This window comes from Taudactylus pleione, unplaced genomic scaffold, assembly GCF_031769625.1.
Source record: "Taudactylus pleione unplaced genomic scaffold, aTauple2 ptg000386l, whole genome shotgun sequence".
Taxonomy (NCBI): Eukaryota; Metazoa; Chordata; class Amphibia; order Anura; family Myobatrachidae; genus Taudactylus; species Taudactylus pleione.
Genome location: NW_028284787.1, coordinates 9,545,855 through 9,558,342, shown reverse-complemented (window position 1 = coordinate 9,558,342; position 12,488 = coordinate 9,545,855). Strand labels below are relative to the sequence as shown.

Here is a 12,488-nt window from a genome sequence, read left to right as displayed (position 1 = left end):
TGGTGATTTACAGCCAACTCCACAACAGCCCCATATTATGTAGCTTTTCTGTGCTATTGGTCTGAATATGATTAGAAACCTCATATTGGCAAACACTAGAATTAATAATATTTATATTAAAAAGGTTACATTTGTTAAAAAGTATCAAGAATAATAATAAGCTATCACACTTCTTACCAAAAAAGGCTGAACAATAAAAATGCAGTAGATCATTGAGAAAAACACAGCGTGAAACCAGAGCACACACTTAGTAGGACCAAATCTGTAGAGTGAAAGACACATTTATTTAACAGTTATTTGTAGTAGTAGTTATTTTCTTACCACAGACATTTTAACATGGAATTTTGGTTTCTGGGCCAGATCAAGTGCTAATGTAAAAAATACATTATAGCAATATTACAAGAAATAATCTTTTATCAAACATACAATTACCAATCAGTAGCTAGTAAAGTTATAAATCTGATCAAACTGGTATGCAGTAATCCAGAATGTCAACATCAGAATAGTGACATCGGGGCCCGCGAGATGCGCCATTGCAGATATTGCGGTCAAGCCTCTGAAAATTTTGTTTTCGGAGGTTTGGCCGCTCACCGCATATGCACCAAGCACCAGAATGTGATACATTCCTTGGCTTGGATGCGGTGGCAACGCCATCTTTAGATCCAATCAGATCCCTTCCAGCATTTTGCATGCACAGAAGGATTTCTTGGTCATAAACCCGGAAGTCCTTTTATCGCAAAAGACAACTCTTACCGGGAGAGCCATCCTGCGTGATTTTTTCATGCATACAGCGTTATTTACGCTAGCATGCATGTGATGAGTGGCTGGGTGCATGCAAAATGCGTTGCTTGATGCATCCCGTCCACGGTCTGAATGTCGACATCCACAATGTTGACACTGACATAATGTTGACATTGTCAGAATGATAACAGACAAGTTTAGGGTTAGGGATAGGCTGCAGTTATGGTTAGATTGTAGCGAGGGTTAGGATTAGGTTTACAATCAAAGTGAATGAAAAACTGCTTTGTCAACATGAAGACTGTCGACATGTATCAGAATATTTTGTAGTTTGTAAATAACCAAATATAATCCATGGACAATAACTTACCAAAAAATTACGTGAATATATATTTTGTCTTGTACAGACAGAGCATGAATGAAACAGCCTGTAAATTGTTGCTGGTTCTTGAAATACCCTATAAATTGTGTTACCATTGAGATAAAAGTCTGTATGTATCACTAACAACAAGATGGTAAAAGGTACCTGATGCCAATCATTACTGTGACGGTCACGCAGATCAAGCTAAATACTGTACAAAGTGTCCAAGCAACATAGATGCACCACGAAGGCAGAACTTTATACCCATGGAGAGCAGGAGTTTCAAACAAACTGTGATCTAGGGGAAAGAATAAAAATTCAAGCATACATACCCCAGTACAATATGAGGAGCAAATAAAGAACAATGGGGCTGACTCTGAGGTGAGAGCAAAGAAAAACAAAGTAAATAACTTTGCACCTTAGTAAAACCTTGCTGCACTGCAAGTGAGGCAGATTAAATATGTGCAGAGAGGTTCAGCTTTGGGAGGGGAGTGTCCTAAATCAAATTTAAATTGCAGTGTAAAAATAAAGCTTTCCATCATTTGTGGGTTACATACAAAAGCAGCCAGTATTTACCCTACATATAAAAATAATAAATGTACAGTATCTGTACCCCTTGCAGTGCAACATGGGGCTGAATTCAGATGTGAACGCAAATGTTATCGCAGTTGCAATCTCTCACGGATTCGCACTTGCCAACCAGTGCTTAGAGACCCCCACTAAAAGCATCTCACATCCGCCGCTTGCCACAAAACCGAGAACATTGTGTTGTGTCCTCTTCTGTCCATGTAGGCATCCACGTCTTCGTATTGGCTCTGCTCCCATTCCGGCCAGCGTGGGGGGAGGATTGGTCCTGCGTGCGCGAGTGTTGGGAGCCCCTTTGTGTGTCCCTGGAGCAACCACCCCTGTCTCCCTTCCCTTAATCCGGCCGTGGGGGGCATGACCGGCAGCTCTAGTAAGTGTAGCACTGACTGGATGTCCTCAGGATGGCTGATCATCTGCATATATTCTGCAGGGAGCCAGTGTGGAGCATCCACAGGACGCTCAGTTGGTGCTGCAAAAGCAATCCTGGCTGCAGGGTGCTGTACCAGGCGCCCTGCTAGCCAGGAACAAGGGCCGTTGGTGGCGACTGTACCGCCAAAAGAACCTCTGCGCTCTGTTGGCAGCACCGGTCACCCATAGCTAGTCACATCCCTGTAACAACTAATCAGCTTTTTACCTAACATTTTATAGAATGTACTTGATACATGCTAGCTGGAAGCTGATTGGTTGCTAAGGGCAACTTGTCTACCTGTCAACTTCTTCACTCTTTAGAAGTTTATTCCTAGCTGCATAACATAACCCCACAAAAGCTTATATGGGATGTATTTATGAGACCGGCGGCCGCAGTCCCGTGGGTTCAAATCCCGAAGGGGGAAGCCCAACAAGGGACTTGAGATAGACGTCGAAATACCGGTGCCTATCTTAATCCCGATGCCGGAATCCAGAAGGACAGCGGCCCGAACGAGGTAAGTCCAGGACAGCCTTAGCTGTTAGCCACAGGGGAGACCACAGGGGAGGGAGGAGGGGTTAGGTTAAGGTAGCATAGCGGGGCTAGCGTTAGGTTTTGGGGGGGAGGTTAGGGTTAGCCACCCCTAGGGGGGAGGGTTAGAGTTGGAGAGTTAGTCACCACTAGGGGGGTTTAGGATTAGGAACTAAGGGGGGAGGGTTAGGTTTAGGCACGAAGGGGGGAGACTTAGGTTTAGGCACTAACGGGGAGGGTTAGGGTGCGGGGTGGGTTAGGGGGAGAAGGGGGGAGGGTAAGTATACTTACCCGACCGCTGTCGGGATACCAACCATCGGGATGCCGCTGTCTGTATTTTGACAGGAGGCCCTCTGACAGCCGGCATTACATACTGATTCCGCTTATACATATAATAACTACTGAATACTATGGACAGCCTTACAGCATACTCATTTTTCCTGCACCATTGCTGAAGCTTTTGAGCTTTAGGAAAATGGGATTTAACTGCTGTATGGGGTACCATATGTAATTAATGACAGCAACACAATAGATGTTGTCCTTTAAGCATTCATTGATTGCTCTGATTAGATGGAACAATGATCATTGCATATACAGTTATTAAAATAGTATGTATAGTAAGTGGCATGACAGAAGTTTTAGTCTATATCAGATTTAACTCTCTATGGGGCAGATGTACTAAGCCTTGCAGAGAGATAAAGAGGAGAGAGATAAAGTACCAACCAATCAGCTCCTGTCATATTTCAAACACAGCAGTGCTCGAAGTGTGCCGGTATGTAACGGTATGACATACCGGCACTTCAAGCACTAACCTTTTTTTTTTCACTTTTCCGGATGCAGGAGTAGGGAACCCGCTGTGACCTCCCTGACGATCGGATCATCATTGATGATCCACAGCACTGACAGTCATCAGACTTACAGCTGTCAGCGCTGCCACCTCTCTGGGATTGCCTCGGACAGTGCAAACTGTCAGTAGCAATCCCTCTGCACTGTCAGCCGTTGCCTGGCACCGCTGGGGAGGTGAGCTGGCGAGTGCTGCCGGCGGGAGGAGGGGACCAGTGGCAAGTCTCTCTGCTACCTGCCAGACTGCGGGTCAGTGGCGTCGCCGGTTTACAAGGGGGGTGCGGACCCACCAGGGTGTCAACCGCCCACCAGGGGTGACACCAAGGTGCAGACTCCCCCCTCAGTGACAGGAGCCGGGTGCTGCACTGTAGTATTCAGTGCTGCACTCGGCTCCTGACACTGTGAGGGAGCCGGCACACTACACAGCCCGCACCTCCTGGCTCCTGCACCCCCAGTAATAAACATTAGAGCATGGTTTTCAGGCCGCAAGGCCACGCCCACCTGTGTGGCCATGCCCCTTGTCCACGAGGCCACGCCCCTTAGAGCGTCCCTCCCCTCACCGGGTGACACGGCGGGGAGGGATGTCACTGTTGCAGGTTACCTGTCCTGCACTGTTACCGGCCGTTGCCTCCACCGTCCGGTGTCAGTGACACGGTGTCACAGTGCTGGTGACACCGTGTCACCAGCATAAGCAGCCTCAGGAAACAAACATGCATCAGCTGCACAGTGCACACAGACAGACGCTGCTGCCCAGACTCTGCCCCACAGCGCTGCTGACCTTCTACACTGTACCTAGGTAAGTTCAAATGGTTCAAATCTTTGCCTCTCCCTGTCACCCTCTGCCTCAGCCTCTCCGTCACCCTCTGCCCATCACTCTTTGCCTCTCCCTGTCACCCTCTGCCTTAGCCTCTCTGTCACCCTCTGCCCACTCTTTGCCTCTCCTTGTCACCCTCTGCCCATCACTCTTTGCCTCTCCCTGATATCCTCTGCCTCAGCCTCTCCATCACCCTCTGCCCATCACTCTTTGCCTCTCCTTGTCACCCTCTGCCCATCACTCTTTGCCTCTCCGTCACCATCTGCCTCACAGTCACCCTCTCCCTGTCACCCTCTGCCCATCACTCTTTGCCTCTCCCTGTCACCCTCTGCCTTAGCCTCTCTGTCACCCTCTGCCCACTCTGACTCTTCTTGTCACCCTCTGCCCATCACTTTTTGCCTCTCCCTGTCATCCTCTGCCTCAGCCTCTCTGTCACCCTCTGCCCATCACTCTTTGCCTCTCCTTGTCACCCTCTGCCCATCACTCTTTGCCTCTCCCTGTCACCCTCTGCCTCAGCCTCTCCGTCACCCTCTGCCCATCACTCTTTGTCTCTCCTTGTCACCCTCTGCCCACTCTTTGCCTCTCCCTGTCACCCTCTGCCTCAGCCTCTCCGTCACCCTCTGCCCATCACTCTTTGCCTCTCCCTGTCACCCTCTGCCTTAGCCTCTCTGTCACCCTCTGCCCACTCTTTGCCTCTCCTTGTCACCCTCTGCCCATCACTCTTTGCCTCTCCCTGATATCCTCTGCCTCAGCTTCTCCGTCACCCTCTGCCCATCACTCTTTGCCTCTCCTTGTCACCCTCTGCCCATCACTCTTTGCCTCTCCCTGTCACCATCTGCCTCACAGTCACCCTCTCCCTGTCACCCTCTGCCCATCACCCTTTGCCTCTCCCTGTCACCCTCTGCCTCAGCCTCTCCGTCACCCTCTGCCCATCACTCTTTGCCTCTCCCTGTCACCATCTGCCTCACAGTCACCCTCTCCCTGTCACCCTCTGCCCATCACTCTTTGCCTCTCCCTGTCACCCTCTGCCTCAGCCTCTCTGTCACCCTCTGCCCACTCTGACTCTTCTTGTCACCCTCTGCCCATCACTTTTTGCCTCTCCCTGTCATCCTCTGCCTCAGCCTCTCCGTCACCCTCTGCCCATCACTCTTTGCCTCTCCTTGTCACCCTCTGCCCATCACTCTTTGCCTCTCCCTGTCACCCTCTGCCTCAGCCTCTCCGTCACCCTCTGCCCATCACTCTTTGCCTCTCCTTGTCACCCTCTGCCCATCACTCTTTGCCTCTCCCTGTCACCCTCTGCCTCAGCCTCTCCGTCACCCTCTGCCCATCACTCTTTGCCTCTCCCTGTCACTCTCTGCCTCAGCCTCTCCGTCACCCTCTGCCCATCACTCTTTGCCTCTCCCTGTCACCATCTGCCTCACAGTCACCCTCTCCCTGTCACCCTCTGCCCATCACTCTTTGCCTCTCCCTGTCACCCTCTGCCTCAGCCTCTCTGTCACCCTCTGCCCACTCTGACTCTTCTTGTCACCCTCTGCCCATCACTTTTTGCCTCTCCCTGTCATCCTCTGCCTCAGCCTCTCCGTCACCCTCTGCCCATCACTCTTTGCCTCTCCTTGTCACCCTCTGCCCATCACTCTTTGCCTCTCCCTGTCACCCTCTGCCTCAGCCTCTCCGTCACCCTCTGCCCATCACTCTTTGCCTCTCCCTGTCACCCTCTGCCTCACTGTCACCCTCTGCCCATCACTCTTTGCCTCTGTCATCCTCTGCTCCTCCCTGTCGCCCTCTGCCCTTCACTCTCAGCCTCTCCCTGTCACCTTTTACCTCACCGTCACCCTTTGCCGTCACTCTTTGCCTCTCTCTGATACCCCCTGCTTCACAGTCACCCTCTGCCTCTCTGTCACCCTTTGCCCATCACTCTTTGCCTCTGTCACCCTCTGCCCATCACTTTTTGCCTCTCCCTGTCACCCTCTGCCCATCACTCTTTGCCTCTCCCTGTCACCCTCACCCTCTGCCCATCACCCTCTGCCCATCACTCTTTGCCTCTCCCTGATACCCTCTGCCTCTCTTTGTCACCCTCTGACCATCACTCTTTGCCTCTCCCTGTCACCTTTTGCCTCACCGTCACCCTCTGCCCATCACTCTTTGCCTCTCCCTGTCACCCTCACCCTCTGCCCATCACCCTCTGCCCATTACTCTTTGCCTCTCCCTGATACCCTCTGCCTCTCTTTGTCACCCTCTGACCATCACTCTTTGCCTCTCCCTGTCACCTTTTGCCTCACCGTCACCCTCTTCCTCTCCCCGGCACCCTCTGCCCATCAGTCTTTGCCTCTCTCTTTCACCCTCTGCCTCTTCTGTTCTCTCCCTGTCAATCACTGCCTGACACACCCCTTGTGATGTGTGCCAATGCTCATTTTTTTCTGCACGCCCTCGACTCGTATCACTGCTGACGCGTTGTTTCTGGTTGCACCACTGCCACGACTTCTACATTTGCCATACCCCCACTTCAAAATTCCCACTTCGACCACTGAAACACAGCCTACAAAGTTATTGTTAGGAGCTGATTGGTTGGTACGCTATCTCTCTCCACTTTATCTCTCTCCAAAGCTAAGTTAGTACATCTCTCTCTATAGTTGAATAACCTTAATAGCATAAGGATTTGACCATACACAAACAACATTTCCAGACTGACTGCTTGTCCCTTGAAGGAGCGTTCTAGAGCCTAAATTGACTGCTAATAGTTATCAATAGTTTTCGGATTACAGGTAGCTACATTACTACTACTGTATATGCAGAATGTCACATTTCTTACATTGAGGTGTAGGAGTTCTACATAAGTCACAATATGCCTTTTTCCATTTTAGCAACTGTATTTAGGCACAATGGCTATTTAACTATTCATGGCAATGAAAACATTTCAGATTAAAGTTGAAGATGACCGCACAGTGAAATAGCACAAGCACAGTGATATAACAGCGATTGCTTCACCCTTTCTACTATGTACACAATTCCACAAAAACAGAAAAACGTTAACTTTGCCCCTGTCATGATGGTAAAAGCAAAAACCATGTAAAGCAAATGCACTTTCACAGTCATGAATTTATAAAGTAAGAATGTTCCTTGTGACAAGTTTTGGTACATGTGAAACTTACTGAAAATATTATATTAAAGTCCAGTTAACCATTTACAGCCCGTTACATGGCAATTACAATATACCTGAGCAATATTGTGTGCACGTTCCATTTGTACAGTCCTTGAATTCCTTCAGCCCAGTCTTGTGATCACTATTAGAATTACAATCTTGAAATCCACTTGAGCTTTGTGTAGAAAGTGATGGGCATCCAGTTTTGCATGTCCTGCTGCCATTACCACAGTGAATGCTTGAAGCAGAAATATCCCTCTTTACACCACAAGAGCAAAGCAGAATTACTGAGTGATATCACATATAATAGGGCACACCACACTAGACTGGTAAAAGTGTGTGATGGTAGAAGAACAATTTGTACCAAAAATGACCAACATTTCAGTCAAATGAACTTATTAATGTACAAACATAACATTTTTATACAGGTTTCCCATTTGTTTGACGACTTTACAAGAGTAAAAGCATGTACATAGACAAATAGGGAAAGACTATACATTAGTCTAGCGGCGAGATAATCAAGCCTATGTGGTGCCCTCTCTCTTCACGTACCACAACCATGACTGGCACAGGAGGCATCCAGCGCTGTCACTCCACACAATACACAGATAGTACATTCCTCCCCCTTCTGGAGTGTGCTGCTCTCATCCAGGCAGCATTTGTTAATTATTGCAGTTTACTATAGATTCTTTGATCATTACATTTCTTAGTGCTTATAGTGTGCACCTGCTCCTCCCCCCCTTCTATTTTTGCTGTAGAACTACAGGTCTCAGCATGGTAGCACCTATTATCATGTTTACTATTAGGATGTGCAGCCCAGCCCCTTCTTTTTCCTGTGTGAGCATTTGTGATGTCACTGATATCAGGGACCACCTAATTCCCACCCATGGATAGCAGACACCACCACCTCTACTTACTTTCTACCAAGTCACTGAGAAGTCTCAACCACTTTACTGATTAATTTTTTTAACCAAATTGCCTTTGAAACATGTTTTTTTTTTGTTCAATTTAATAAATTAAAAATCTATTTTTAAAAAATATATGCCTAGGGGGTGTCCCGCACCACTCCATGTCCATAGGCCCCCATTATAAAATTATCCACACCGCCATTGCCAATAAACCCCCCCCCCCAGTGGCAGTTAGCAGCTATCCCCTATCGATAATAGATTCCCAGTTGTGTAACCTCTCCGCCCCCAGTGTAATAGGTCCCATTTTTGCACACTCCTCCCTAATGACCAGCGGAAATTTTTAAGCTAATTTAAAATCCCTCTATCCACCACATTTCTTTAATTGGGGCATTACAACCTCTCCCCCACACCCCAAGTGCAAATAGAGTCCCTGTCATGGGAATTATCCCCACCCCACTGCCTGGGACACAGTGGTGCGTGTGTCAGCGGAGACTGCTGATCAGTCCCCCCTGGTGCAGCTAATCTCTGTACTTGCACTTGATTCATTCTCAGCATCACTTACCTTCTGTGTCTATGATCTCACTAAGATTGACTATTAATATATACAGATATGTCCTGTTGCATATTTGCTGCAAATTGCGCCACACATGCTGCGAGGCATGCACACGTGAGTGGGACAAGCACTGTGTTCGCACCTGCAACTCCATAGGATTGCATGGCGCCATCGCAGTGCGCGCCATATTGTACCATAGCGTACACCACTGTGGGTAATTGCTGGCGCGGTGTGTGTGCAATCGGCAAGTATGTAAGAGGACACAACTGTAGGAGATCAATAAATCCCGCCGCTAGACTGATGTATAGTCTTTTCCCTATTTATATATGTACTTCATTTTTTATAGAAGGGAAAATTCTTTAATATAGGGCAACATTAGTCTGCTGTGTATATATCACCATTTATTTTAATTGCTCTTTGATAAAATACATTATGTCTGAAGGCCCCATTATTTTAGACGTATTTATTTTAAAGTTATGTTTTAGATATATAAAACTTTTCACCCTACAATTACTCAAATGTGCCCCAAAAAGGAATCAGTGTTTTCTTTGCCTTCTGGTAAACCCTCCTTGTTCTTGCATACTACTGAAGTTATTTGATTCCAGGGAGCACTGCCAACTACACTATTTGGTCCTATTACATGATGTGTCTGTTGGATGTCCTTTTGTCTTTTTGTATGTTAGTCTTGTGCAGGATAATTTCTTATCCTCTGCAGTCAAATAGTAAAAGCAGCAGTACCCCTTAAAGATGCATTTGTCCTCTGCACCCAAAAGACTGCAGGCAGCCATAAGCTAGGTACACACTGGAGAAATGTCGGGATGATTTGCAGTTTAGTAACGATATATCGCCTATATCGCTCAGTGTGTACGCATGATTGCGTGCTCCCATGGTCGCTAGTGATGGTCGCAAGGTTTGATGTGCTGCACATCAAACCTAGCGATATCGCTAGTGGCCAGTGCATTGTTAATGAATGACGGAACAATGATCATTCCATCGTTCATTAAAGTCGTCCAGTGTGGACGCACAATCACTTTTCATGGTCATTCATTCCGATGTCAGGACGAATGTCCGTCACTCCAGTGTGTACCTAGCTTTATTCTCACAGACATTTACTGACTGGCAACCCACTAGGGGGAGCTAGAAGCCAACATATGTTGCAAATCAGTAGTTTTCCTTATCAGTCATACTTTCTATATTTCACTAATAGTTTACTTGGTCTATCTGTGGTTCTCCCATTTACAGACTTCAGGCCTCGGGAAACATTACAGATCAATACATTTCAGCTAGAACAACCGACTGACTGAGCAACTGATTGACTCATAATAATGCCTAGCCATATACAGTATGTATGCTCTATAAGATAAGAGTTATACTTGTCACACTAGTGTAAGACTGGCCTATGTGACACATTCCATAAAACAAAGCTCTCTGGCAAAAAGATCAAATTAGCACATTGGGAGCTGATTGGCTGGTACTTTATCTCTGTCCACTTTATTACTTTCCAAGGCTTGGTACATCTCCCTCAGAGAGAGAGAGCGAAGTTCTGTGATTCTGTTTTTCTCTGGGCTCTGTGGTTAGACTTATAGCCCCGGCAGAAGACTTGGTCTGTATGGCATTAAGAGCCATATTCAATTTGAGCGGACCCACGATACATTTCCACCTCCCGGACTTTTCGCCTACATCGCGTGTTTTGTAGGCGGAAAAGTATCTCGCGCGTGCCTGCGTATCCCCCTACTCAATTTGAAAGTATGCAAAAACGGGACCCGGTGAAACTTAAACAAGCGGAAAGTACTGTCAGATTTGGAGAAATCAGCCTGACATCCCCCAAAAGATGCTCTGACATGGGGGTTTGCTATGGTACCCCTCGATTTGGCTTGCTAAAGGTATTTGGTGTTTTTAAACTGGATCAATAGCTGCTAAATAGAGTTTTTGTATAAGTGGTGCAGAATAGTATTCAGGATTTGTTTTTGCAGGAAATAACTTATCCCAGAAAATTTGGGGTACTTGAAAATGGGGGTCAGCATATTTTGAAGTTTGTAAAGTTAAGTTAAAAAATCGTGAAAAATCCACCTGCCGCAGGCACCTGCAATGAAAAAACGCCTGGGGCATACTTGGGGAACCCCCGAGAGTCAAGTTTGCTAGTTTTTATCTTTTTCCCCAAACATTTTTTTTTTTGCCCCCAAATTCAAAGTGATTTTTTGGGGTGTTCTTAAGTGTTTTTTTTTTTTAAATTGACACAGTTTACCTTTGGGGGATGTCTGAAGGCTGCACGGGGGTTCCCGCAATGTTGCCCCCCAAAACCCCAATTCTGCTGCACTTTTTTCCGCCTGCTATTCATAGGCTAAACTTTTCTGCCTATGACATTGCATTGACTTTCCGCCTAGGCGGAAAGTCTTTCAAAAAAGTCAAAACAGGCAAAAATTACGTCATCGGCGAAAAAGTATCGCAGAAACTGACTTTTCGCCTCAAATTGAAAACGGACCTATGTATGATACTCTGTGCAGAAGTACCAATGAGAAGTCACAATCACAGACATTGCAACTTCTCATTAGTCCTCGTACTAACAACTCCAGTTTGAAGTCATTTTGAAGTATTGAAAAAAAGGTTCACCACTTTACTGTGTCCCCATAGCCCAATAAAGATGGTGTTATCCACTACCCTTAAATTGGGGGCCCAGCAAAGTCAGGCAGGCCTCGTAGGATCCCCTCTGGGTCATGTCTCACTATGCATGTGTATATTGCTTGAATCCTTGCTAAAAGCATTAGGCTTCTGGGGTGGTAGATAAAACCACAGATCTTGTCCTCCACAATGAGCAATGATGCCATGACATCAGCAGATTTCTAGCCAGGTCAAAATATGAAGCAAATTATATATAAATCAGGAAAAATAGTTCATGTGAAAACAGCTGCCTTTTTATTGCTCAGTAGCTACAGTAGGCCTCGATTGATATACACTTGTCCTATGTCAGCCAAATCAGCCAATTCAACACTGTGCAAAGTGAAAAACCAATGATATACAAACCAGAAACAACACATTTTGCTATGGCTATGTTTTCCAACAACAACACAGAAAATATTTATTTTTATATATTGTATTTAGCAGAATTTTACCCACTCGATAATCGCTTGAAGATAGTGAATCCTTAAAAACTGGAAAAAAAACACATGTTCAGTACCTCATATTTCTTCTTCCAAGCATCATAGGCCCAATACTGGAAATGATGCCAGGTCAAATTGGATTCAAATATGGTGTCTGCTGCTGATACAGAACGTTGATGTCCTATAATTTGCATAGAGAGAGTAACTTGTTCTATTAGCTGGCTCATAACAGGGAATGCATTTTTAAAAAGGACAGTAAACAATCATATAACAACAATCAAAGGCACCTACAGTATGTAGACATCCCTGATGTAAAGCATATTATACCATTAGTCCATCAAGTGAACAAAATTCAATGCTATGCAAATCATCTGAAACTGAAAGGTTATTTTAATGTTTGACTTTATATATTTAAAACCTATATTTAATGCAGCCCTGTTGTGGGCCTTAGGTAGAGGTTTAGGGGGAATTCCATTAGCCACATAAATTACAGTGGGCTAATTGATCCCCCA

General features: G+C 46.2%; 1 protein-coding gene across 1 annotated transcript in view; it reads right to left on the bottom strand.

The window, feature by feature from the left end:
- Window positions 1-12,488, bottom strand: part of PKD1L1 (polycystin 1 like 1, transient receptor potential channel interacting) — a 291,862-nt gene that overhangs the window by 70,376 nt on the left and 208,998 nt on the right. Inside the window, exons 36-39 of the mRNA XM_088445652.1 lie at window positions 12,054-12,157; window positions 7,492-7,675; window positions 1,265-1,397; window positions 178-262 (exon numbers count right to left, since the gene is read on the bottom strand). Of these exons, the coding sequence (XP_088301778.1) occupies window positions 178-262; window positions 1,265-1,397; window positions 7,492-7,675; window positions 12,054-12,157 (506 nt within the window). The remainder of the gene's footprint in view (window positions 1-177; window positions 263-1,264; window positions 1,398-7,491; window positions 7,676-12,053; window positions 12,158-12,488) is intronic.